The 26,912-nt window shown below is 28.1% G+C and overlaps 2 protein-coding genes across 3 annotated transcripts in view; both read right to left on the reverse strand.

Annotated features, from left to right (window-relative positions):
• Positions 1-1,587: 1,587 nt before the first annotated feature.
• LOC123293405 (polycystin-2-like) lies at positions 1,588-9,586 on the reverse strand. Its single transcript, XM_044874219.1, has 13 exons — positions 9,385-9,586; positions 8,954-9,165; positions 7,503-7,640; positions 7,012-7,130; positions 5,387-5,599; positions 4,935-5,163; positions 4,477-4,638; positions 3,905-3,994; positions 3,689-3,841; positions 2,653-2,858; positions 2,174-2,313; positions 1,760-1,877; positions 1,588-1,687 (listed from the first exon to the last, which is right to left on the reverse strand). The coding sequence occupies exons 1-13, from the start codon at positions 9,584-9,586 to the stop codon at positions 1,588-1,590; spliced, it is 2,082 nt and encodes a 693-aa protein (XP_044730154.1).
• An 8,052-nt stretch (positions 9,587-17,638) lies between these two features.
• LOC123300223 (homeotic protein Sex combs reduced-like) overlaps positions 17,639-26,912 on the reverse strand; it is an 89,605-nt gene continuing 80,331 nt past the window's right edge. For both annotated transcript variants that reach the window (XM_044882762.1, XM_044882754.1), the window contains 2 exons: positions 24,395-24,607; positions 17,639-17,854 (listed from right to left, as the gene is read on the reverse strand). In XM_044882762.1, the coding sequence (XP_044738697.1) occupies positions 17,739-17,854; positions 24,395-24,607 (329 nt within the window). In that variant the 3' untranslated portion in view covers positions 17,639-17,738. The remainder of the gene's footprint in view (positions 17,855-24,394; positions 24,608-26,912) is intronic.

Below are 26,912 nucleotides of genomic sequence, written 5' to 3' on the forward strand. Positions count from 1 at the left end.
CGCATCACTGAGCAATTTCAAAACAGACTATCGCGTTATATTCTTCACTTCCCTTGCCTTCACTTACCTCATAAGTGAGATAAAATTTAGTCAATAAGACTTTTTAGAAGGGCATAGCTAAACCCTTTAATGCTTATGCATTTATTCATAAAACCAGTTCTTAGCTCTAAAAATGGCTCGGAACTATTATAGAAAATGGTTGTTTAATTTTGATTAGGCGAGAATTGGATCTGATCGCCATCTATACTTACGTATTTTCCGTTTTGTATTGATATAAATAGTGATAAAATTACGTTACTTACATTTACGGATTCAGAATTGGCCTCTCAATTACAAAAATTTTTCGTTTGTTTAATTTATTCCATTCACTTTATTAGAACCACCAACTCGGGAAGATATAATGGCATGCAATAAATGGAAAACAGAGCTAGAGCCTGAAGAAATATTGGCAACACCTAGACATCAAAGATTGACGTTGAACTTCAAAGATTTTAAAGAGTAAGAACTATTCTGTTTGTATAAATTATATTTATTATACAAAGCTTTCTTGTAAGATTAAAATAAAAAGGAGATGTCGAAAGAGAATTTTCGCTTATTCTGTAGGTAATCAATAATTTTAAATTCGTCAATGGTCAAAACTGGAATATTTATCTTCACTCTCGCGATATTTCAAGAGTAAGTATTTAATCAATTTTGTTTAACTTCTATTGTTTATTTTGTAGCTTAATGGAACGCATGCGACACATTGAAAAGAAAATCACTCAAACTTCAAGACGTGTAGCTGTTATTTGCGATTTAGCGAATTATTATAATAAACATTTTTGGAGTGTCCCAATGATTGATAAAAAAGGTGAGGTAGTTTGGCATACAGGTAGAGTTACGAAGAAATTAAGTATTTTAGAGAAATTGGATAAGAAATTTGGTAGGAAATCCTGTTCAGATTCTCGAAAAACAAGAATTATATAAAGCTATTTATTTAATTTTTAATTTTTTTGTATAAAGGCATTCAATTTTTATTTGCTTTTACACTTTTAAGAATATTTATATGATAATACAAATTTTAAAGAAGCTCGAAGTTTTATTTTAAAATTTAAGAAGAAAATTTTAATTTTAGAATTCTGAATTTGTGCGAACAGGTTTGCTTTAAAAGTAAAAAAACCCTGAGAAAATATCATAGCAAGAAAGAACATAGAGAAACAAAGAACTCTTTCCATGATGTACGGAGAGTAGAAAGGCACAGCAATTAGTCTAAGAGCCGTTATAAGATCCACCTTCATTTCATAACCATACAACATGTCCTTAGCACGAAAAATGGGTTGGGACTTGCCATTTGCAGAATCCAAAAAACATTTATAGTTCTACGAACTATAACGATTTAAATTATTTTTACTCTTGCAGTTTTCTCAATAATTTGTCTTGCTCTAAAATATGTAACAATCCTGATGCTATTTATCAGTTTTGCATCTTTATCGACAGCGATATAAATTTGTATGTTTTTTAAAATAATTATTTTATTGCACAAATCTATACAAAAAAAATTAGAGAGACATTTCATTATCATCTCATTTAGGTTCTTCTGGGTTCTTCTTAAGCTCCCCTTTTTGGTTTCAATAATCGATGTAACCTTCTCATTCGTGTGTAAACATTTTCGTATCGCTCATCTAAGCTATCTAATCTTCTCGCTATCCTGAAATTTTTATTTAAAATGTTTTGAATAAATGCATTTCATTTCTGCTTAATAATATTTAAGTGAAATTACCTTGCATAATCTTCCGGTTTTGTATTTTGTTCCTGCATTTTCTTAACAACTTCCTTTTCTCCTTTCTCGACAAGTAGTTTTAATTGTTTAGCCGAATTCAGAAAGAAATCAATAGGGACTAAAATAAAAGATTAATTTTATTGAAATAGTTTTTAAAATAACCAAAAGTTCCCAAATGTGTTTTTAGTATCTTTTCAACTTCCGCTATTCTCTTGATTTATCCTGTTTTTTTCTTGACTAATTAGTGCCTAGATAAGATTGGTTTTATCGATGGTTTATCCTCGTGATTCTGGTCAGAATACCAAGATAAAGTTATCAAATTTTTGTATTGTCATCGGAAACCTTGATAAATGTGCAAATTTTCAAGTTAATCAGATAAAATAGTGTTAAAAAAATAGCCATGCTCATAATTACCATAAGAATTCATTTCCATGTATTTAATATCTTGAACAAGTTTTTCCTGACGTCGCTTTGACAAATGATGTGCCACTTTGTATTGTTTCAATTTATACTTTGCCATAAATGCATGAATCTCAGCAGGATTGAAGCCATGACTAAAAGAAGAAATCTCTCATAGTTAGTGTCTACTCTTTTAAGGGCCCGGAAAATTTTTAATATTATCGCCAGATTTAAATGTATGCATATCCGCTTAGGACGATATTCAATTAAGAGGTTTGAATAACAAATACAATAAAAAGTTTGTTCGACGTTTGAAAGAAAGAGATTTCCTCTTCCGAAATCCTAAAAATTTGCAGTTTGTCGAGTGGAATTGAAAATTTTTTGCTGTGCAGATTTTCTTATCGGAAAAAATTGTTTGATGTGACCATGACAACAGTTTATCCGTAATCGGTCCATAAAATAAAAAAGAATTGCAAAAATTTACTTATGCTTACTCGAGAAGTAGTTCTATAATATCGCTGTCATACATTTTAGCCGTTGCTGTGGGTTTTCTAAAGAGAACACTCTTCTTACCAGAACCAAATATATTATATCTTGCACGTTTCAAATAGTGTATCGTGTTCAAGTTTGTTTCCTTATGTCTTAAACCATACCGTGTCATATGTAAATATGCTTCATTTAATATAGAAACTGATACATTCTGTAATTAAATATTTTCAGTTAAAGATTCAAATCCGTAAACCCATTTTTTAAAATAATGCGATACAATTTTGAGTATATGTAAGTAGATGTTAAGAATTAACCGTTCCTTTGAGAATTGCGAGAAATTTTTTTTGCAATTAAAAAAGATTGTAAGATTCGCTGTCAAAGTTGGAACTTTTTGTATTACTTAACTTGACTTAAACTGACACATTTTAAATCACAAAACACGATCTAAAGCTGCTTTTCTGGTATGTTACTTGGACCCCTTAAGGGAGTGTGAAACTAAGCAAGTTGTGCCACATGGATAATCCGTGAAAAACTGCAAAATTTTCGACTTTTTTCTGTTTTTGCAGTTCAAATCAAAAACTATGAGCTGTTAACTTTTGTTCCAAGTATTTTTTTCGAGAACTCAATAGATAAGAAAGAGGTAGAAATTGCAAATTCTGTCTATTAGTTTTGATAATTGGTAACTAATCAGGTGGTCTAAATTGGAACTACTGAATTAGGGTCTTTTTCTGATTTTAATTAGTACGAATTATTATCGCCAGTTAGCGAGTTGCAATTCACAGTTATAAATATAAAAAATGAGTTTTTACATTAAAATTATCATAATAGATAGAGATAGAGAAAATTTTTAAATTAGGGAGTTGGCCAATATGAAAGGAAGAATGTATTTTGTTGAAAAAAAACTATATTTTAAAAAAAAATCCTTCTGCTGTTCCGGTAATTTTCTAGCATCTAGTATAACAGCCTTATTTATAAAGTGAATTCTTTAAAAAAAGCTACGAAGAAAACGATTTTAAAAATATTTAGAAATAGATTTTTTACCAGCACAATGTTGATAACGAATATTAGAAATGTAATCAAATAAAGAGGTCCCAGAATAGTATCAAACTGTTGCAATTCGTCAAATTGAGTGTCACCAGCAATACTGCGTAGTAATGTCAAATATGCATTTCCTAACGTACTATATTCTGGCATCTAAAACAAAAGGAAACCACATGATTTTTTTTTTATTTCGTTATCGTACAGATACTTACTTACGCCCATTCCAAACATTAAAGTTCCCATTTCAGCAAATGCCAGAAAGAAAAAACCTACAAGAGCTATAAAATAAGCCATCTCTGATGCACACTAAAAACCACAAAATAATAATTTGATTTAGTTATCCTGCTTTTTAGGAAGGAACGTATTCGAAAGAACATTATTTGTTGTTTTGCTACAAGACGAGATGACGACTTCACTTTTTTGTGTCTTGAATTTTTTCTCTCTAGTTTGACAGTGAAGCATTTTTCTATTCATGAAGTTTTTTTATCACCATTTTAGATAATAATTGATATTATGATATTTTGTTTTAAACAGATGTACTAGTATTCTTGCATTTTTTTTTTCGTTACCATATTTTGCCCAATACTATAATTGTTGCAATTCCATTTTCATGCTTTACTTACCCGGCTCCCTAGATATGATTTCTTTTGAATACGTTCTCACATTTGATTTTTTGAAAGCTAAAGATTGATATAGATACATACCATAAAAAATAAATTGTTTAGCTTTCTCACCACTTTTGTAAAATCAAAATAGCGTATAATTTTTAACCATGAAAAAAATAAAACCGTACCAAATAAATGATCATGAGCAATGCGTAAATTTGAAACTGTATCAAAACTTGTAAATGCTTTTCTATAAGGATTTTCTATCGTAAGATCTGTTTCACGAAATATTTGGCGCATTTTAATTTCTAACATACTCTTTAAAATTATTATACCGAGAAGTCCCTGAAATTCAAATAATTCATTTATTAATTCAGTTATTGTAGACTAATTCGGGGATTTTTTAAAGTCAATTTGAACTTAGTATTAAGATTTTTACTCTACCAAAACCCCTTCCCACCCCAAAAATTTTCAGAATTGATTTAGACTTAGTCCAACTTCATTAAAAAAAAATCAAGCTTTTTTCTAAAAATTGCTCAAAACAGGAGAAGTCGACCATCTACAGGCAATATAAGCGTCAAGTTAATAATTCGAATTTTTTAATTTAAAATAGATACTCATTTATAATACTTCATACTTACACCAATTATTAATACATCTAAATAATGCCATGAAAATAAAAAATATATCCATCCAAAAAGTGCCATTTCGCGTGTTGTTTGGATTAAAAAATATATGAAATACAATCCCAAACCACCTTCAAGGCCTAATATGAAGTAATCCCACGGATCATAATAAGATATTAATTTTACCGTGTTGAATTTATACGATGGAAATATACCTCCAGTAGGTGGAATTTCCAAAGTCAATCTGAAATCGGAAATTTTGTTTAAATTATTTAGCAAAATTCATTATTAAAAATGAAAATAAGATAGGTACAAATAATTTCAACTCTAAATCTAAAATTGCCTTGGTGCTCGTACTATCTAAAATTTAAAATAAAAACGGATACTCCTTAAACGCCACCCTTGTAGTCGCTTTCGTTCTTATCCTCAGCATGAAGATATTCCCCACAGACTAATTTTTTACTTACATAATATTACAAAATAGTTTTAAGTTTACATTAAACACTGTAAACTGTGTTGTTAATGCACGAGTTCCTCGCTGAATCCAATGATTTGATTGTAAGTCATCAAGTCTGTCAATATTATCTGCGTTAACATCTTCAATAAATCCTTGTGCATTGTAGTCACCAAATATTCCACTAATAGAAGAACCATTTTCCAGTTTGTGTTCCCATGATTCCCTGTAAAAAATAAATAAATTTTCATTATTTAGTGTACGAAAACTCAACCGAAAAATATTTTAGTAATTAAACTTAGTAATATTTCAAAGTGGGGCGTAGGTAATGAAGTGAGCTCGGGAGATTTTATCAGAAATAATGAAATGACGGAACACGGTCACCCCTTTAAAAAAGAGGTAATCCTTAATACGGAATGCGAAACTTTATATTAAGTTTAATCCCAAGTTTGTAACGCTTAGAAAAGCCAAAACAAGGTCTATAAATTTTGTATATACATATAAAGAATTTTTTTTTAATTCAAAAAGTTTTTATACATAGGCAATTTTTTTACACAAATATGTTGAAAGTTGTCTAAAAACAAAAGTATTATTATATTAATTTTTGTTTCGTCACCAAATTAACAACGGGTAACATATGGCATCTATAAAAGTAATTACGATTAGCTAATCATACTGATGATGACCTCATAGTAGTAGAAATATGTATTTATATAATAAAATAAATTGATGTAATTTAATTGCCTAAAAATGTTTAAAGATTCTCAAATTTGTGCAAAGCTATAGAATCTGCAATAAGGGTTTAAAATAATACTTTAAATACATACTTATTTTCTTTCCATTCATTTTTTTATTCGATAACACTTATTAAATTTAAATAAACCGGAAAAAATGAGATTAGTTTGCTTATTATTAATATTAGGACGAGCATACATGATGCGATTCTTTTGGGGCGAAAGTTTCAAACCAGTTTCATTCCACAATCAAATTACAATTACTTATTACAATTCTGCACGTGGATAAGACTGTTTGTGTTATAGAGTAGTAGTGCAGAGCATATCTAACTTTTAACTAAAAGGACGCAACTCCAGTCACGAAAAACGGAATCGCGTTGAAATGATTTGAAACTTCAATAGTGGTTTTATAGAAAAAATAAATTCGTCACATACACACAAGCCTCACAGGTAGAGTAGTACAATGGTAGGGCTCTCAAGCTGATATTCGAATATTTCGATTTTAGACCGAGTTTATAAATCGGTTTATTATATACTATTCTATGATACGCTTTAGCTATACGCGCAAATTGTGTCCATAGCATTCTATGCTTTTCATTCCTATAACAAATATTTAAGTTAGACGTCGCTTATAATAATGAATGTAACATATTCTCCCCGATATCACTTAGCCCGAAAATAGGCCAGAAACTCTGATCTGGAATCCACTCACATTTTTTTATTTAAGCATAGACCTGCACATAAAGGCGTTCAGAGTTGAATGTGCGAGCTCTTTTTTTTAAATTTTTCGATCCATTTTTGAATCGGGAAGTTAAAAATAATTCCATGAAATGTCTGCTGGCTTAGAACTATCAACCCATAAAACGGATTTTCTAATATCAAAAAATTCGTAACTGATACTTACTTTTCTTTGCCTTGAAACATTTTATCATCTTGATAGAATTTTGTATAATAATCGAAGCAATAAGGTTGATACTTTTCAAACATCTTACTCACTTTGCAGCTATCTCCGGTAACACGCATCTAAGAATCAATATAAATAAAGTTTTACTATGTATGTGAAGTCATATGAATAAATGTTCATATAATTCAAGAAGATGTTAGGGTATACCAAAGAAATCATTTTTGGGATAGGATAGGTAAAATGTATTTGTATGCATATCCTTTCAAAAATGTGGAATTGGCGTAAAAATTTCATAAATGTAACAATATTTTTGTATAAACATATATTTAGCCATTAAATTATTGGTAAATCCAGATCCAAGGAGGAGAGATGGGGTAACACGCACTGGTTTGTTACTTTTACAGCTATCTATTTTAAGATTATTAAATTTATTATATTTAAATTTTTTGTTAATTTAAATTTATTCAATGTTAAAAGTGATTGAAACATACCATCTTTAATCGAGCACTACCTAACATTCGATTTTCATAAAGTATATTATTTTTATCTTCCGAATCGGTTGGTACGCTTTTGTGACCCATATGGTACCATTGCGTTATCAATGACTCTTTAAAATGTGTAGTTAAATACTGAAACATATTTAAAGAAAAAAAAAGTTGTTTATCATAAATTTCTATAATTTATATTGCAAACGCGGCATAACTTGTCATCGAATTTTCTATGGAAATATTCAATTTGAACATCCCTGATGCTCTGACTAGTTTTGGGCGATGTCTTTACATATGTATGTAGGTAGGAACTGGAATTAGCCGTTACGTAGAGTAGGCAATTATCTAGGGGACCCACATTGGCCAGAAGGCCTAGGAAAAATATTTTACGGTGTTATGAACGATTTTGTATCCAAAAATGTTAGAATAGTTAACATTAAAATTAAATAATAATAAATATGGCCCCCAAAAAGGGAGTCAAGTTGATCTATGAGGAATAAAAACAAAATAAACAAGGAGTAGATATTTGTATAAGAAGGGATCCACAAAGTAGCGTTAAATTGATTTACGAAGACTAAAATTGAAAAAGAAAAGCGTTATATTGCCTGATTTTAGCACCCGCCGAGAATTGCATTGCCTATGGGCCCTAATATAATGAAAACTTGACCACTTAGTTTAAATTATGAGTACTCGGCTATTCAAGGGGTTCTTGAGCTTGAAGTGAATCTCTTGGCTAGCGGGAACCACAAGCGTTTCCTTTTTATCAATTTTTCTCTCTCCCTTAGGTTTTTTATAGAAAGATCGGCTGATATTGTCAAATTTTCGAAGCAGGCGTTTGAGAAAAATTCACAAAAATATATACGTTTTCTTTCAAAATTGCAACAGCCTGTTTCTAGAACCTAACGCTTTTTCGACCCTAAGTGTATATATTAAGAAATAATAATTATTTTAATGTTTTCTACCATTTAACGAAGTCATATAACTTATAACTAATATTAAGATATTGCCTTTACCTTAAAAATATCGTCAACAGAGTCTATTTCAAGAAAAGTAATTGGTATCCCTTTATAACTAATAAACTTTGTATCAACAAATAACCTCTTCATTGCGCTTGTTAAGTAATACGAAGATGGTTTATAATTGCTGAAAATCACTTACAAAACAAATTTTACAATTAAATTTGGTATTTATTTGGAATTTTTTTGTGAAACTGGTAGATTTTGATCAAGAAGTATATTGAGTGACTAGCACGTTCTGGCCTTTTTTTAGTATCTTGTATTAGATATCATCATTATTCTAATTCGAAACAAAAAAAAGACAAATAGTGTTAAGCTCATGCCATTTTGGTATCCTGATCCACAAATTCCACAAAAAATGTAAAAATTTTGGATGGGGATTTGACATTACTTGGAGTCGATCCTATACATACCAGTTAAAAGCAGAGTTAAATATACCACGTACATAGTTAAATCTTTTAAATTTGTACGAATTCTAATTTCATCACTATCACGAACTTTTTCAACCATAGATGGTTCTTTTCCTTTTGACAGTTTAAAAACTTTCATATCTCCTGGGCTAGAACGCATATCAATCCCCTCTTCCATTGCAAAATTTCTTGTTTCATAATCGTAAAGATAATCTGCCATGGACTTAGTTAACCATTGGTCTACGAAAATTAGTAAATAATTAAAAAAGAGTAATAATTCGCTTTATACTCAGTACAAAAAATTACTGGATTGAAGTGTAATTCAAGCCAATTAGAAATTTGAAATTAGTTGATATTCGTAAAATTCTGAAGCGAACAATTTCTCAAAGGTTGTGGTTATGAATTATAACTAAAAATACTTTTGGGATACAAAATTTATTGGGAATACTCAATATTTACCAGGAACTGCTTGTGCTTTTTGAAAAGCACGTACTTTGGCGTTGGTAATAAATTTATCGAATCCTGTTCTTTTTTGAGTTGTTCTTTTGGTCAGCTCGATAATATCGTCAAGCCAACATCTTCCCATATATTTGAAGCGAGCATTGTCACCACTTTCATTGCTACGCTCATACCATTTTGGTTCATGTTCAGAACTTTCCATTTTTATGATGTTTATTGTGTCAAAATTATTTTAGACCCACAATTCGTTAATAAAATGTTTCCATAGATACAATCAGGGATAAATAAAAAAAATTTCGTGTAAAACGAAAAGTAAATCGAAATTCAAAAGCTAATTTGAAGAAAAATTTTGATGATGACTACTTGGTAGTCGAAAATACGTATTTTAAAAATACAAAAACCTGATCTAGGAAATTGTGGCAAAAAACGAAATTTACTTATTTCGATATATCCTAGAGTTCTCATTTATTATCTTCGATAATATTTATAAAGATCAACATTTTGATGAAATTTTTAAAAAAGATGATTATTTGGAATAAAAAATAATGGGAGGCTAAAAATTTGACACCCCAAAAGACATTTTCTCAACACTAATTCAACTAACATAAATTTTCAACTCTCTAACTTAATTGGGAGACGCTGTGAAGATGTGAAAATTCTTAAAAATTGAGCCAAAAAATAGTATTTTGACATAAAAAGTCGCATCCATAACCTTATCCATTTCCACATACCGATTTTCAAGCCTTTAGGTCAATGTGACTACAGAAATTCAAAGCATTACAAACGCCGAAAAAAAGCGGTTTTCACCTTGAAAAACCTTCTAACTTACTAAAATGAGCTACCGATTTTATAAAATCAATCCGCCTAGTAAGTAGCGCTACAAAGCAAATTTCCGCTCAATTGAACTGACGGGATCCGTTAGGGATGCGGGGAGAAAAATCAGACATCTCCAAAACCTAAAAATTGTAAATTCAAGGATACATGAAATACTCTTCCCGTTGATTTTTGATACAATACATAAGTCTATATTTTCGTAGAAAATATAAATAAAAAGGAAACGTAAAAATCAATTAATGACAAATCTATCATAACATGAACGATGATTTTGATATCAGACGACAGTTCTTTTTATAGAGAATAGAATGAAAAGAAGTTGTAAGTTGGTTTTGTCGAATGTGAACCATTAGTTAAGGAAAACCACCATTGACCGGAAATGATAAATGAATATATAACTGACAAGTGTATACTTGTATTGTACATGTGCGCTTGACTATTATGTTTACTTACACTTCTTAATAATAGTTTTGGAAATGAAAATCTTCATCACAATTGTATACGAAGAATATCGAATGAAACCTTTACAAATGAATCTTACCTTCCGAATTTCAATTTCATATAAAGCTGATTCTTCTTTACCCCATACGGAAAAGAAATCATAGCTAAATACAGTGTGTCCAATTAAGTCGACACCATTTAGAAAACTTTTTTATTAATCGTTTTAGGAAAAAAAGGTATTATTGATAAAATATTCTGCATGGCCTAGAATGCAATATGAAATAATCAGATATCAATTTCATATACGAGGTTTGTCGAAAAATGTAAATTTTTGCTTAGGGTAAAGCACCTGCATTTTTTTACAATATTGACAATCTTTATTGAGAAAAATTGATTCTAATTGAAACCACGGTCAGATATCCACAAGAATATATTTTGATATTTTTACTAATTATTCCCTGTCCTGTCAATTTTTCTACACGTCGATTTATAGACGTAAATTGTCAATGCTATTACCGAGAACAGTTATTAAAAAATACAAAATTTGTTTCTATCATGGTAGATGATAGAGATCAACGGAGGTTGAGTGGTTGGAGGGGTTATTTAGTTGAAAAGAGCTCCGAATTCCGGCATATAGAATAGTTCACTAGGCAGATCGATGTTATAAAATTTGGGATTCATTTCAGTAATGTGAAGGAGATACATTCCTAGACTGTCCTTTATTGGCTTTCTTAATAAAACGAAACATCGTTGAAATAAATCGGATAAAAAAAGAAATTTGTGCAATAATTGATTGATCTCAAATTTTTGTTGACGAGTATTTTTACTAAATATATACACATATTTATATAAGTCTGAGAGTATGATTTGTTCATATAGGTATGACTACATAAAGGTACCTTACTATATAAGAAATTAAAGGAATCCAATTGTACCACAAGGCACAAGGATACGTACATTGTTGTATGCTATACGTAGTATTATTATTGTTGTTGTTGTCTGTCATTGTTGATGTAAGAAACAGTGAAAAACACCAGTTAAGACGAGGGTTGTGGTGTCAATGCAACTTGATGGAGATTTGAATGACATTTTGTTTTTTTCTTAAAATTGTTTATAAACTTACATTTTTTTTAGTAATTGAGTGCAAGGCTGTCTTTGCCGAAAAAACAATGGTAATTTTTCATTATATTTCAACTACGATAAAAACGAATCAAAGACAAAAATGTAGTCTCCAATCATCAGAATTCGCATTGAAAATTTTGATTTAAAAAAATAAAAAACGTAGGGATTATTTAATTAGCAGAAAAAAGACAACACTTTACAATAATTTTAGATAAAGTAAAAAAATACTAAACATCTTGATGGCATGTGTTGAGTTACGATTTTTAAGTTATGCAACTTGCTAAACAGATATAAAATCTACTTTGCTTGTCCCTGAAGTAAACTATAATTTTTTACTTTTTGCTTATAATACTTTTTTATAACTTTAAAAATTCTTGATATGAGCTGATTTTAATCCCAATCTAAATTTAAAAAATCAGAAATTGTATGTTATTATCCCGGGATATAATGCTAACTTTGAAATGATATATAGGGGTAAATAGATTTCTAAAAAGTTGCTTATTTAATCCCGACTCTTTGCTTATCAATTAAATCGTTAAATCATAAACAATAAATTTTTTATTTTGCCTTCATTAATTTATTTATTCATGAAGTGTGCGTTCTAGATTTACTAGAAGTTTCAGTCCTTTAGTGATGCTAGTAGTACCACCGGTGACCGGACAAGGCATCATGATGAAACAACAACGAATTTTCAAATTTTCAAAATTTTATGAGTGAAAAATGGTTGATTGGTTCATTTTTTAACAATAAAAGTGGAAGTCATTCTATATTGGGGATTGTCTTTCATAATAAAATTTCACACCAACCTTAAAACTTGTTAGGTACGCTCTTCTTCACGAGATAGTTATACTCGTGGCTCACCTTATCATAATATTTGTGAATTAAGAAAATCTTAATTTTTCATAATTAAAATTTATTTTAATTACAACAATTTAAAAAATTTATTTTTAATGGGATGGAGCTTTTTTGTCTCTTTTTACATTCTTTATTCGTTTTTATAGTACACTAGCGAAAAGGCATACTTATTTATATCGAAATTAAAAAAATAATCGTATCCCAAATATTGTTTAACTAATTTGAAACCTTTACTAATTAACAAATCTTATTGTTTGTGCAGACAAATTTGTAATTTAGAAAACAATCATTGACTTTGCAGAAATCGTTTTCGGTGAATCGTTGTTAGTGTGGTGCATCAAATATTCATATAGTTTGACTGTTATGACTGACAGACAGACCTGTCGGAATAACTAATATTAGTAAAAAAAAACAAAAAAAACAATAAGGTTACAACAGATATTATAAACCGATTATAATAATAGTTGACGAAAAGATTAATGGATTTTATGCCAGTTTTAAAATAATAATTAATTATTATATATAAACCTAATACATTAATAACAAAAAGGTGATACCAATAATGAAAAACAGTTGTTAACTGGTGTTTGTTGTGTTCTTGTTTGTATGACGTAATAACTTTGACTGTTGTTTTATGTATAATATAGGTTGTACCTAAAAAATATAAGAAAAACAGTTAAGGATGTTACTCCGCTAGAATATTGTGGATTATATGAACGACTTGCAGATACCCGCCTGCTTTTCTGGGAAATTCCTACTTTAAAAACAAAGACTACCGCGTTATAACTCTCATTTTTCTTGCGCTCACTCTTCCCTTTTGTTCACACTTTTGTGGATTTTAATTTTTTGGTGGTGACTCTAATTATTTGGAAAATGGAATTTTACCTATGATACTAGCTGATATTGTAAGTTTCTATAGGTGAAATAATTTTTAAAATCGGTTAAGTAGTTAATTCAAAAATGACGTCTTTCATAAAAACTATCTAAATCTATCTATCTATCTATCTTTTCACCATCAAAATTACGGAGTTTCATCCCCAATTTGACCCTCTTAAAGATTGAATTTTTATGAAAAAAGTAAAATAAACTTTTGTATCAAATCATGAGCATTTTCTTCATTTTCTTCAAATTGTTTGTACGGCACAGATTAGCTCCAGTGGCGGATTAAGCATTACGCGCAGTAAGCTACCCCCGCGTTGGCTAAGAGCCCTAGGAATAGAATGCCTGAAGAAGAATAAAAAAAGATTCGAAACTAGTACCAAGTTAAAAACCTCGTACAAAATAAATAAAATTTTTATCCAAAAAACCTGCGAAAAATAATTTTTAATTAAAAAAATAATGGATGACCATATTTTTGAACTTTAGGGTGGGTTAGAAAAAGTTTCACAGAAAGCCATGTTCCTATCTAATATTGCGGTGTCCTTTACATGAGCAGGGCTGCATACAAGGGGGATCCAAGGTGATTTACAAAGACTAAAAAAAGAACACGATGCTGTATGATTTTCACACCGCCTAATTGCCCTGGAAAATTGCATTGCCAAGGGGCCCCGACATGGGTTCACCCGGTATAGAAATTAAATACCGGTATCGGAATGTAAGTTAAAAATTACAAATTTATGTTAGTTGAAAATTTCTAGAAGGTAAATGCACTGCAAATTTCTAGCGCAACTTATATATTTCATCTTTTTTATAAATGTGTTTATTTCTGTCTTATTTCTATTCAATTAATTGTTATATTTATCTGTAGAATGTCGAAGGTTAAAATACTAAAGAAATATGTATTTGTCATACAGCATGTCTAAAAAAGTGACAGTCTTTCCTAAACATCAGTTCCATTATCGTTGGAACCGTAATGTAGAAGTAAAGAATGAATACCTACATGAAAAACTTTCTTGTCTATAGATATGCTTGAGGTCTTCAGGAATCCAAAACACCAAGTTTGTCTGACTGAAAATTTCCACATTTATCCTTATCAATTTTTAGCTCGATAGAACAATATTCATCCATCGTCGACCTATTTATAAACACAATATTTGGGAGAATTTTTTCCGCAAAATAGAATCCTTTTCGAGGTTTTTAATTCTAAATTGAAAAAAAAAAAAAAATTTCGTATTGGGTAAAGACACTTCTTTTCCTCAGAAAATTTTGTTTTTAGAGGAGGGCAAATAAAATATTTTTTGCTTAAAAATTATATAAATTAAACAGTATTTAGGCAGAAATACATGCTTAACCTACTAAATCAATGACAAATCCAGATCCAGAAGAGACAGTTGCTCTGACCTGCTACTCTTTCGGTATACCCAGGAACGGCAAATTTCTAATGTATCGATTGAAGTAATAGTTTCGAAATATCAATCATTATATACGATTTAAGTCAATATCTCAAAAATACTCGTTCTATCGTCAAAGTGATCCGTTTTTTTTTGGAATAAAATGACTCTAGAAAACGATTTTTAGTCAAATTGGAGATAAAATAATTTTGCGGATCTTCCGTAATTTTCTTACGGATCTTCGAAAAAATTGCATAAAAATGTTTTCTTCGGAATTTGATGCAACTTGTTATCTAGGGTAGGTAATTTTGACCCAAAAGTGCAAAAATCCGTTTCATTTATTGATTGGGTAGATAGTTTTTGAGATATCACTTAAATCTTGTATGAAAAGTTATTAGTTCGAGTCTATTCAAGATATATCACGGGACATTTAATCGTCAAATGATCAAAATTTTAATGTTTTTTGGGGTCCTAATTACGCTAAATAATCCAAAGTTAGGAAAGTTTGGTTGACTCTACAATTGCACAGCAGTTCTTTTTTATATGGGAATGGACTGACTACCATTTACGTACAGTTACTGTTTTTTTTCATGGAATACTAAATTGCAATAGGAATTTTTGTGGTTACTAAGTTGTTGAAAGCGAAATTAATAAATTTTGAAAGTAAAAATAAATAAAAATAATAAGACAGGATAATTTTCATTCTTAATTAATTTTATTTATATATATTATTGCACTAATTTATTATTATATAAAGTTTTTTGTTTTTTTTTTTTATTCAATTTGTTTTATTTTTTAAATACCATTATTTATAATACAATATTTTTTTTAGTTAATTTTAAATAATAATTCTGATTTTTTTTTGCATGTTTTATTTATTTATTATTAATTTTATTTTTTATAAATTACATAAAATTGTTTTATTTCAGTTTTGAGAGAAATACTAAAAAGTATCAGAGAGAAAAAAGAGAATAAGTATTTTTTCGCAAATTGTTTTATTTATTTTTTTTTTTTTAAATTTTTTTAATAATTAATAAGTTTTAATAATTATATGAATTTTTTTTATACACAAAACTACAATATCAGGAATGCTACTCAAAAGTGGTTTTTTGTTTTGTTTTTGTTTTTTTTTTTGTTTTCAATAAATTAAATAATACTTATATATTAAAATATTTTTTTTTCACACTTTTTACACCTTAATACAATGAAAATTAATAATAATTAATAATATTATTAATGTCTTTTTTTCCTAACATTTTAATTTAATTTTTTTTAAAATTTAAAATCCCTGTGTTTTTTTTTTCTTCAAATTTACAAAAAAAGAATACACAATAATACATGTACAAATCTACTCGAGTGAATTTATTCAAAATCGGTTGATATATATTCCATTTTGATGAAATATCCTATGCATTAACTTTCAAATTTCGTTTAAAATTAAATTTTTTTATTAAAAAAAAGACCTCGCACAAATTAGATGTAATTTGCATTTCGGTCAAACTTTTTCAAATTTTCGGAAATGATAGTTTAAGTCATTCTAAAGAAAAGTTCCCATAGTCACAAGTCATGAAAATGACAGGATTTCATGTCATAGCTAAATTAAAGTTGGAAAATGTACTCGTTTGTATAATATATGCCTATGTGTGTATAGGCAAATACATATACAGATATGTATGACTACATGCATACGTATGTTTTTTAATGTAAGGGTGTTGATTTTTAATTCTTGTTTTTTTGAAGAATATGTTACGAAATTAAAAAAAGAAGCAGTCTTAAATGAGTCATTCCATAGACCACGACAGTTTTTCGTAAGATTTAAACTTTTTTATGTTGGCTGCTTGACGTCATTAATGATTTTCCCAATACAGGTGGTAGCACTGCCGGTTAATCAAGATAATTCATATTAAATAATTTATGATATTATAATATGAATTATCTTGCAATATTTAATCAATTTTCTAGACAAGCAAGTCAGTAGGTATTGGCGATAAATTTCATTTTCAAATTATTTGCTAAAATTATTTTATTCATGTATAACACAATCCCGTTAAAAAGAAATGAGATTAAAAAAGATAATGCAGAAGAGGAACTGTGGATATTTCCTTTTTTTTAAATTAAATTTCACTCGAGTAAAATGCTTTAGAAAACAAATTTAACAACATAAAATTTTTGAATTTTTTTACAATTTTAAAAATAATATTATACCCATTTTTTAATTTAATGAAGATTGTCCGGAAAAAAGGCGAGTTAAGAAAAATTTGAGTACATATTTTCCTCTATCCTCTATTAAGTGTCCTTATATCCTCTATTAAGTACGACTGGCAAATCCTTCTCCCACTCTAATTTAACTCGCCCTAATCATTTTCAATCTCGTATTCCATTTTCTTTTCGTGATATATAATTTCGCAACAGGATTGCAACAAACTTTACTGTTAATAAATTCTAATCTTCACGTCAGCGCACAAACACGTTTTATGGGCGTGACTTTGACTCATTTCCACAAATTAAAAGTGCAGAAATTTAATTAGTGCCCACTTTTGAATAATTACACAGCACTTTTTTATTTAAATAAAAAATCGAGTATAATAAATTTTTAAATATTTATAATAATTACAAAATTTCAAAACACGTTCACTTTTACTTTAAAAATTCCAAAATAAAAATAATAATAATTAACAAAAATTTTTTAAAAAATTATTTAATATGCCAGTACGGACAATTTTTATTTTTTTTTACAAATTAAAAAATAAATTAATATTTGTTTTAAATATTCATTGAATCTTGTTCCCACTTTGGACCAGATGTGGATGGTCCAAAATTATTCCAGGATTGCTAGCTGTATGGTCCACCATATGCGTATAAACCACGGTGCATTGGATGCATACCACCCATTCCTTGATGATAAAATGCATAACCATCTGCGTCTTGGAATGACTCCAAATGGAAATCTGAAAAAAGATTGGATAACAAATGAAAGATTTCCATTATTTATAATTTTTAAAAACTCAAATGTCTTGTTTTATAAACAAATTTCCACCATTTCCAATGCCACTAATACAAGCCTTTTGCCGTAAATATAATAAATTAAATTTCCAAAGTCTAAAATTAGTAAATTCCTCTCGATTCAAGATTTCTTTTAAAAGATCAAAATATATAATTGCAACACTCATTGTGAAAAGGGGCTTCTGTTTCTTAAACAACTTTGAACAACAAAATTCAAAAATCGTTTTGTTTTGAAATTAGACTGGTCTTCATGACTTGGGTCTGATTAAACAATCTGGATAACAAGATTTTGTCATGAGAGGTCAATTTAAAAAAAAATCGGTTAAAGCATAAGGGATTTACTGTTATTGTTAAAAAGACAAACACATGTTAATTCCATTTTACACTGAAAGGATTTAAAGGAAAAGGCGGGGATTATTAAAAAAAAAAAGATGACTGGCATATTTTTAGCATATTATTTAAATACAAATATGGCTGTAACACATGAAAATGATGGATCTGTGTTTATAATAAATAATATTATTATAAAAAATCAAAATGGCTACTAATAAAATATTAATAAATCTAGAAAAAAATGTATATTTTGTATAATTTATTCTTAAATTACAATAATTATTTAAACAAACAACATAAAAAAAGAAATGTCACTTAAAATTTTTTTTATGGTCATCCTTTTCACGTTCAATCCGCCGGTCATCTTCTTGTGTGAATCAAAAAACAACTTTAACTTTTTAAAATTTCTTTAATAGTTTTTCAAAGCTTTTTTTTTTTTTTTAAATATTAAGTACATGGAATGAAATAGAAATAGTTTCTTGACAGAGAGAGAATATTTATGTATACCTATATAATAATAACACGATACAATTATTTATAAATTTTTGAAATTAAAAACAATTTTTTTCTTTGAAATTAATAACACAAAAATTAATCAAAATTTATTTAAAATAATAAAAAATAAAACAAAAATTAATACTTTTTTTGTAACCATGCAAAACCGCGAATACATCAATTTTTTTTTTGGGTACCTATCTAAAGTTTCGAAAAATTAATATTTTTAATTTCTTGTCGTCTTGTCTTAATTGAGAAGAACTATAAAAAAGTTAATTTTTCGACATTTTAGGCTCAAAAATAGGTGGAGCAGTAATTGTGCATAATCTTTTTAAAATTAAGTTATATACAGCGGTCTTTAATCGGTTTTGAGTGAACAGAAATCAGAGGGCACATTAATTACTTATCTTGATAGACTCATTGCCCATAGTTACCTATAGAACTTTTGAATAGCAATACTTTACAAAGGACACAATAGCTACCGAAGTACACAAGTATGAACTAGAAAGTAGAGATGAAGCCCGCTTGTACCCGTCTGGTTGTTTCGTGTTGTCTTTGACTGGGGGTCCAAAAACCTGCTTTTTTATCGAAGTTGGGCGTAATGAAACGATGACAAGCGGTTAATTTTACAGGTTAATTTTAGCAGTCCAATAATTATTTGATAAGGAATTGGTTAAGTAATTGGTCAAGTTAATGAAGAGTTTAAAGATGAAATAATTGTGCCGAAGAATCACAACAGCAGACAGGCACAAAATGTAAACTTCATATCCCCTACGAAAGCAGAATAATGTGCTCTCTTGATTTTGCACATTCACAACCGCTAATAGTCCACTATTTTCCATTAATACCTAATTTTTATTTAATTATTTTTCAATATTTACAAATTTTACACTCATTAGTAAGAGGGACCTCACTATTTTAAAAAAATACAAGGAAATAAAATTTTAGAAATAAAATAAAATTTTCTTTTAATTTTTAATGTTGTTAATTTTTTAGCTGAATTAAAAATTGACTTGCGATTGCCAATTTTATCATCCTGGTGTGCTCTAGATTCAATGAATGAACTTTGGAACATATTTTCAAAAATATAATTTTATTCAAATTCAAAAAATAATTAGATTTTCTTATAAATATTTCTCTTGTGTATTCTAAGACCTTCCTTAATTAAAATTTATATTATACAGCATATAATTCAATAAAAGCCATTATTAATAATATTAAATTTAAAATTTAAAAAACCGCCTGATTCACTCGTCTGTGGCATTATTGCTCCCAAACGCATGCACCGATTTTGATTTTTTGTTTGTTTGAGAGGTAATTTGATCGAAAGAATTTTAGAGTTATGATACAAGAAAATCAAATCAACCGTTTGAAGAACATCATTGAAACATCATTATTAATAGCTAAGAACACTATCGATCAAATTACCTTTCAAGAAAAGAAAATCAAAATCGGTTCATGGTTTTAGGAGCCAGACAAATAGACAGACACGTTAAACTAATAACACTTCTGTTTTGAGTCGGGGGCAAAAAATAGTTATTCATAATGGCCATACCAGCTAGAAAAATGTGTTATATAATTATAGGTCCAAATTAAGAAAAATTTTCAGATACCGAGGAATTATTTACGAAAATTATTTCATTTATTGAATATCGATTTCTACAAATTAACGCTTAAACAATTAATAATCTCAAATTATAAGTGAGACCTGTTTTTTTAAAATATTTAGTTTTGAAAAAGGCATGTACATTTAAATACAATATTTACGAAGGTACAGTATTTTTACTAAATTTTTTTTTAGTAGAAAAACATAGAAACAGGAACATGTTTTTTAATTAGTTTTAGAATATATTAAACAATTTAGGGATTCCCTGTATAATTCCGAATTTGTTTTTATATTTTATTTCCTGTGTATGTATTTTTTTTAAGTTCTAGAAAATAAAGTTTTCTTAGAATTATTTATAATCTAAAAAAATCATCACTATTTTAGAATTTAAATTAATAAGTATATATAGAATTTTTTTTATTTACATGGTTTAAATTTTCTTTAATTAATAGTTTATCATTTTAAATAGTTTTTAATTTTTTTAAAGTTTTATTTTAATACCTATAGTTCTTTACAGCCAGGTTCAATATTCATCGCCAGAAGAATTTTATTTAACGGGAAAATTTTAATGAAATAATACATTTTGTCGATAATACTGATTTTAATAATTTAAATTATTAAAAAATTTATTTCAAAAGTGAATTTTGTGGAAATTTTTATAAATTATATTTTATAAGTTTAAGTCTGATTTATTTTAGGCATTTCTACGAGGAAGCAAGAAAAAAAAATATTCTATAAGTGCAGAAAAATATTTTATATTCTGTTTCAGGAAAAAATTCGAAAACCAAATCTTGAATCGGAATTATTGAAATTTTCATTTTACCAAATCAGTGGTATTACTTAATATCAAAAATGAAAAAGAGTATTATATTTATTTAATATTGGCAGGATATTCATTTACTCCAGGGGTACCTAGTTATACAATTTTCTCCTGTATTAAATCATATATTTTTTAAATTTTTTTATGACAAACGCAGCCTGTCCTTTGACAAAGTATACCATAAACCCAACGATGTAAGTATAAAAAAATTTTTTTGGGTGAGAATCAAAACAAACATAACAGTTACGAAAAGACGTTCCCACATACTTATGAATAAATTTTTGATGCTGCCATTGTCTGTTTGTGTGCTTGTTTTTAGGACCTCAACCGATGGGCGAGTTTTAGAAATTAAAGGCTGATTCAAATAGCATAGTTCTTAGCTATGTTTGTTCAATATCGAATCAATTGTATGAAGATCGATTTTTCGGTGGTGTATGCTTTTACAATAATGATTCACCGATTTCAAATTAATAAGTTCGATTCACCAGTGTATAATATTTAAGTAAGAAAGGTCTTGCTTAAATTTGGTACCAGTGAACATTGAATACACTTAATTATTTAATTTCAGAAGAATTCAATTAAAATAATATTCGCAACATAATATTAATTCAACCCAGGAAATGTTAAAGGTTGTAAGATTATTTAAAAAAAAAAAAACCTTATATAATAAATGTGTTCAAAAATATGTATAAACTAAATTGTACCTAATTATTTCACATTTCAGAAAAAGAATATGTGTGTTTTTGTTTGAAACATGAATGAGAAAGAATAAAATAAAAAATAAAGTATTTGTTTCATTGTCTTTGACATTACACAAAAATTTGCATTATTATTTGTTAAATAAAATACATTTGTTTTTTTCACAAATATGACGCGATATTCATGTTCTTTCTTCTATTTTGTAAAGTGTATTTAAAAGTACCTATTTATTTTATAATATAGACCAGATGATTTGGACGGTGGCATTTTGAGTCGGGTAGAATAAGTTCAGGAAATATTCTATACAGATAAGTGATCAAATAAGTTATCATATGAAGATAATTTTATGGAGATGTTCTTTAAAGCAAAAAACTAACTAATTTCTTTAGAATTAGATTTAAAAAAACATTTAACTAACTTTTTCCCCTCGAATTTTAACTAACGATTTAAATCGGAGTAAGGGAGAACGCGATATGTGAGAAAAAGAAAAAAATATAGTTCTCTAATTATTAGCTGTATTAGTGCAGTAAATCTGCCAATGCTACTACGAATACATGCTATAAATTGCTCATTTGTGCACACAGTATAGCAAGCAGCGCATAGTCACAGCACATAAGGAAATCAAACAACGTTGCCTCTTATACAATTCAATTCTAAAATAGACTAAATATTCGTCAGAAAGTAATCTTTGTTCATTGTTTTTTCTTAAACTAAACGTTCTGTTACACCCTATTTAGGCTTAAAGCATCCCTAATTTGTTTATTAACATATATCTAGTTTTGTTACGGCTCTATACAATTTTTTTTAGAAGTTTATGTCGTTGAAAATTACCTCTTTGTATAATTACGTGCAAGACTACTTTTGAATTATGTCGTTAGAAATACCGGAATAAATAGGACAGACGCTAGATATGTCGTTTGCACATAAGTACCAAAGCCTGGTTGTGTACGAAATACGACATCATGACTTGAATTTTATGCAATAAAAAAGATTCGCGAATAAATGAACCGACATAAAGACAAAAATAATTATTCCGAGTTTTCTTTTAGTACATTTGAACAACCGAGTTTCTCTAATGCTGTAATGTCACCTTTTGCCTTTTGTAATTTCGTATAGGGTACGTATATAACGCCTGTTTTAAGTCCAAATCACGATCAAAATTTGATTTGATCTAAATATGTTTTTAAAACTAATAAAACCTAAATTCGATCTCTAGTAGTTGAAAAATAAATAACTAGGAAATGGCTGTAATTCTGGTCGTAGATCCACAATGCCAAAAACTGAAGAAAAACTTGTCTCAGTGCTACTGCCCATATCACCTAGTCTAATATGTAGATTCTTAAATATATGTTGGCTATAGTAGCAGATGTTTTCAAAGTTGAAGTTTCATTGATTTATTGTTCTTCATTTAAAAAAAATAATATAAATACACAAAACTATTCGTTCGTCCTTGTGAAATAATTTAACTTCATTTTGTTTCTTTTTCACAACAAAATTTGCTTTTATTCAAAATCAATGAATATCATTATTTAAATGATTTTTTTACGACATTTGTCTTTACGATTTTTTTTTATTTAGTTTTATTTTAATGAATAATTGACTCAAATTAGTTTACATTTTTGTAAAGGTTGTTTTCATGGGCAGCAGACTAAATTGAAGTTATGTAGTGAATTTTGCTGGGAACCTTTAAGAGTTGAAGGGTTAAACTACAATTTTCCTCGCAGTCATAAAGTGAAAAACCGAGAATATCCCTTTAATCTTATTAAATATAAATTAATCTTCAAAAGTCTAATTCATTTCCACGAGTTAAGAGTTAGTTTGAATTGTAGCACTACGTAGAATGGATCTTTGGCCGAACTTTTAACTCTTCTGATTGATTTATTATTTCATACCTAGGTCTCCCCATGGAATGAATATTAATTATATAGTTTAAGTAGAAAAAGAGCGCTGGTGGAAGGGCTTCAAATTACCACGTTAGACCACATGTCAATATTGTTTAAAAGCTTCACGATACTCACTTTCCTACTTTCGCAATAGTTATTTTAAGCCATGCAAAAAACTGTACCAAAATTGATATATTTTTCAAATGGGGCCAGTCACCTGTCGTTAAAACTCCAGAATCCGAATTTGAGATTTGATTTACCTAGGTTTCAGAAAACCAGTGGCAGTTTTTTCACAAAGAATTAAATAGTTCGATCTATTGGTGGACGATTCTTTTTGGTATAGAATTTGATTAAATTAGATTCATAGAAATAAAAAAAATTACAAAATTAACTTGAGTTCCTCTTCAAACGTATAAAAATTTAACAAAATTTCTGTTGATTTGTAATAAAATTAATAAAAATTGTAAATTTTACTGAATAAAACCACCAGAATTAGGATTATTATAAAGTGTATTTGGATTAATTGAACCAGCCTCTAAAGAACTATAATCGAATCCCTATGTAGCTAAATGTGCAAATTGACTCGGATGAAGATCAAATTGATAAGGATGACCATAAGGTGACATATGATATGGAACAATGTTCATACTGGCCATCTTGTGTTCTTTCTTCCATTTCATACGACGATTTTGAAACCATATTTTTATTTGACGTTCTGTTAAACATAATGCATGTGCGATTTCGATACGTCGACGTCGTGTTAAATAACGATTAAAATGAAATTCCTTTTCTAATTCCAATGTTTGATATCGTGTATATGATGTTCGTTGTCGTTTTGTTTCGCCATTTGCATTTACAGTACCTGAAACAATGGAAAAACATATAATTAGTACAGAAATATTTTTATAATGTTTAGTATCAATTCATTCATCGTAACAAAATAAAATTTCGACCAACGTTTGTTGATACAGAAATTCTGGTTCTGAATTTCAATTTCGTTCAATGTTTTAAATCGATTATAGAGGTGTGGATGAGGTTATCTTTTTTTTTAATTGTACTTTGGTTCCTAAATTGTACCAATACAAAGTTGCTGAAAACGTACATTTTTTGTATACCCAACATACAAATTATGGTTATTAAGAAGTTTGATTAATTTTTTGCGCAATTGTTATTAAATAAACAATTATATTTTATTTTCGTGAAATAATTTATGAAGTTTTATTATAAAGAAATGCTAAACTATTTCTAATTAATGGAGCCAAAATAACTGAAATAATGTTGTTAAATTTATATTGGATTAAAAATTTATAACACTAATCCATTTAATCATTCTTATAATAATGAAATCTATTGGCACTAAATTAATTTTTGGACCAAAATTTTTTCGGTCATCGCGCAACACTCTGCTAGTTTTTCAGGTCTATTTCCTGCTAAAAAAGGATTAATAATGAAAATTCATACTTTAATTTTTAATTTTTTGAGAGTATTGTCACCTGATAAAATTTTTGCACTATTACTCACATAGAAAGGAGACTGTGAAAGATTTATATAGCATCACACTTCTTAAACATGTATACGAGTGTTAGAAAAAAAATTAATAGAAATATAATTTAAGCTTATAAATAATTTGGTTAGAAAATATTTAGTAAAGAAATATCGTGAATGACTATAAATCAAGAATTTTGGCCGAACTCCAATATAAAGTGATATTAGTCACATATTTTATTATTATTTAAAACTAATAGCTTCACTAAAAATTTGAATTATAATTTAGAACAAACGAACGAACACAAAAAAAAATCGAAATAAATCGTTTATCTCTTTAATATTTTGAAATAATAGATGTTGACCGCGGAATGGGAACCAGATAAATTTATTTCAATATCTATTTTTTAATTCACTAGAAATTTGACAGATATTCACATAATTCAATAGTATTTCGAAAGATACATAATTTTGGCTCATTATTAAAGTTTTTTACTATTTCAAAAATTAATTCGTGAAAATTTTAAAATAGTTTTAACATATCCTCACTGATATTGACCGAATTTTAATAGTAAAAAGTACAAATTCTCTTTTCATTTTTTAAGATTACTTCAATCTCTCTGTAAATTTAGTTTTTTCGAGAAAAATTATTTTTTATAGGCAAATATTCATTTTAAGAAGTATAAAAAACGTACTATTTGTACGAAAATATGTTCACAACATGATAAAAAGTAAACATTTTTCTGCTATACTTTAATTCTTAAGGAAACAAATACTTATTTTCTTGAATTAAGTATGTAGATCGTTGATTCAAGGAATATTTACATGTTATAAGAATACCAACAAACAAGTAATAACGATTACTTCAATCAAGAAATATTTTTTTATTATTTGGAAAGGACAGTTTGAAAGGCTGTTGTCATGATTCCGTCTTACAACTTTATTCTTTACGAAAATTTCCAAAGCAGGAGAAATTTTAAACTCACAAAAATGGAGAAGTAAAGCATAATTCGGCAAAAGTATATTTTAAGTAATGGTTTTTGTTTAATAACTGTTAATAAAAAATAGTTATATTTTGAATAAAAAACACTTGTTATTGGTTGTGACGTATTTACATCCGTTGAGGCTGTGAGCCAATCAAAATGACGTTAACTTATTCACATTGTTTGGCTTGTTTCTATGAAAATTACGTTATAATATAGTGAAATCAAGTTGGGGGACAAATCATTTATCATTCCGCATGTTATTTTTTACTGAAACGAAGTTTATTTTAATAATACTATTTTCAATTGTAAGATTATATGAAAAATCATTTAAAAAACATGGAACTTCTCTATTGTTCCTATTTTTAAACATCATTATACATCTAAACACCAAAAATATGTATACATACATAATGATGGCGTATGAAAATAAAACGATATCTATATGATGGTAATGAACAAACAAATTATTTAGTCAACGAATGAAGAGATTAAGTATTATTATTATAAATACGTTATTGCAACTTGAAATAATAAATGGTAATTCATTCACGGACCACAAAATGTTAATTATTCTTTATGCTACTTTTTTTTGACAAAAAACAAAATTATGTGAACTGTATGTAGCCAAATGTATGCCAAAATTTAGTATATTATTTATATGTAATTAAGGTTATTTTATTCATATAAAATGGTGTT

Source organism: Chrysoperla carnea, chromosome 1 (assembly GCF_905475395.1).
Source record: "Chrysoperla carnea chromosome 1, inChrCarn1.1, whole genome shotgun sequence".
Lineage (NCBI taxonomy): Eukaryota > Metazoa > Arthropoda > Insecta > Neuroptera > Chrysopidae > Chrysoperla > Chrysoperla carnea.

Coding starts and splice junctions, on each gene's coding strand:
- LOC123293405 (XM_044874219.1), bottom strand. CDS start 9,586: ATGGAAAGTTCTGAACATGAACCAAAATGGTATGAGCGTAGCAATGAA. Junction 3,842..3,904: donor CTTTAATGTTTGGAATGGGC/GTAAGTAAGTAT, acceptor CTTTTGTTTTAG/ATGCCAGAATATAGTACGTT. Junction 2,314..2,652: donor ATTATAGAACTACTTCTCGA/GTAAGCATAAGT, acceptor TTCTTCTTTTAG/TCATGGCTTCAATCCTGCTG.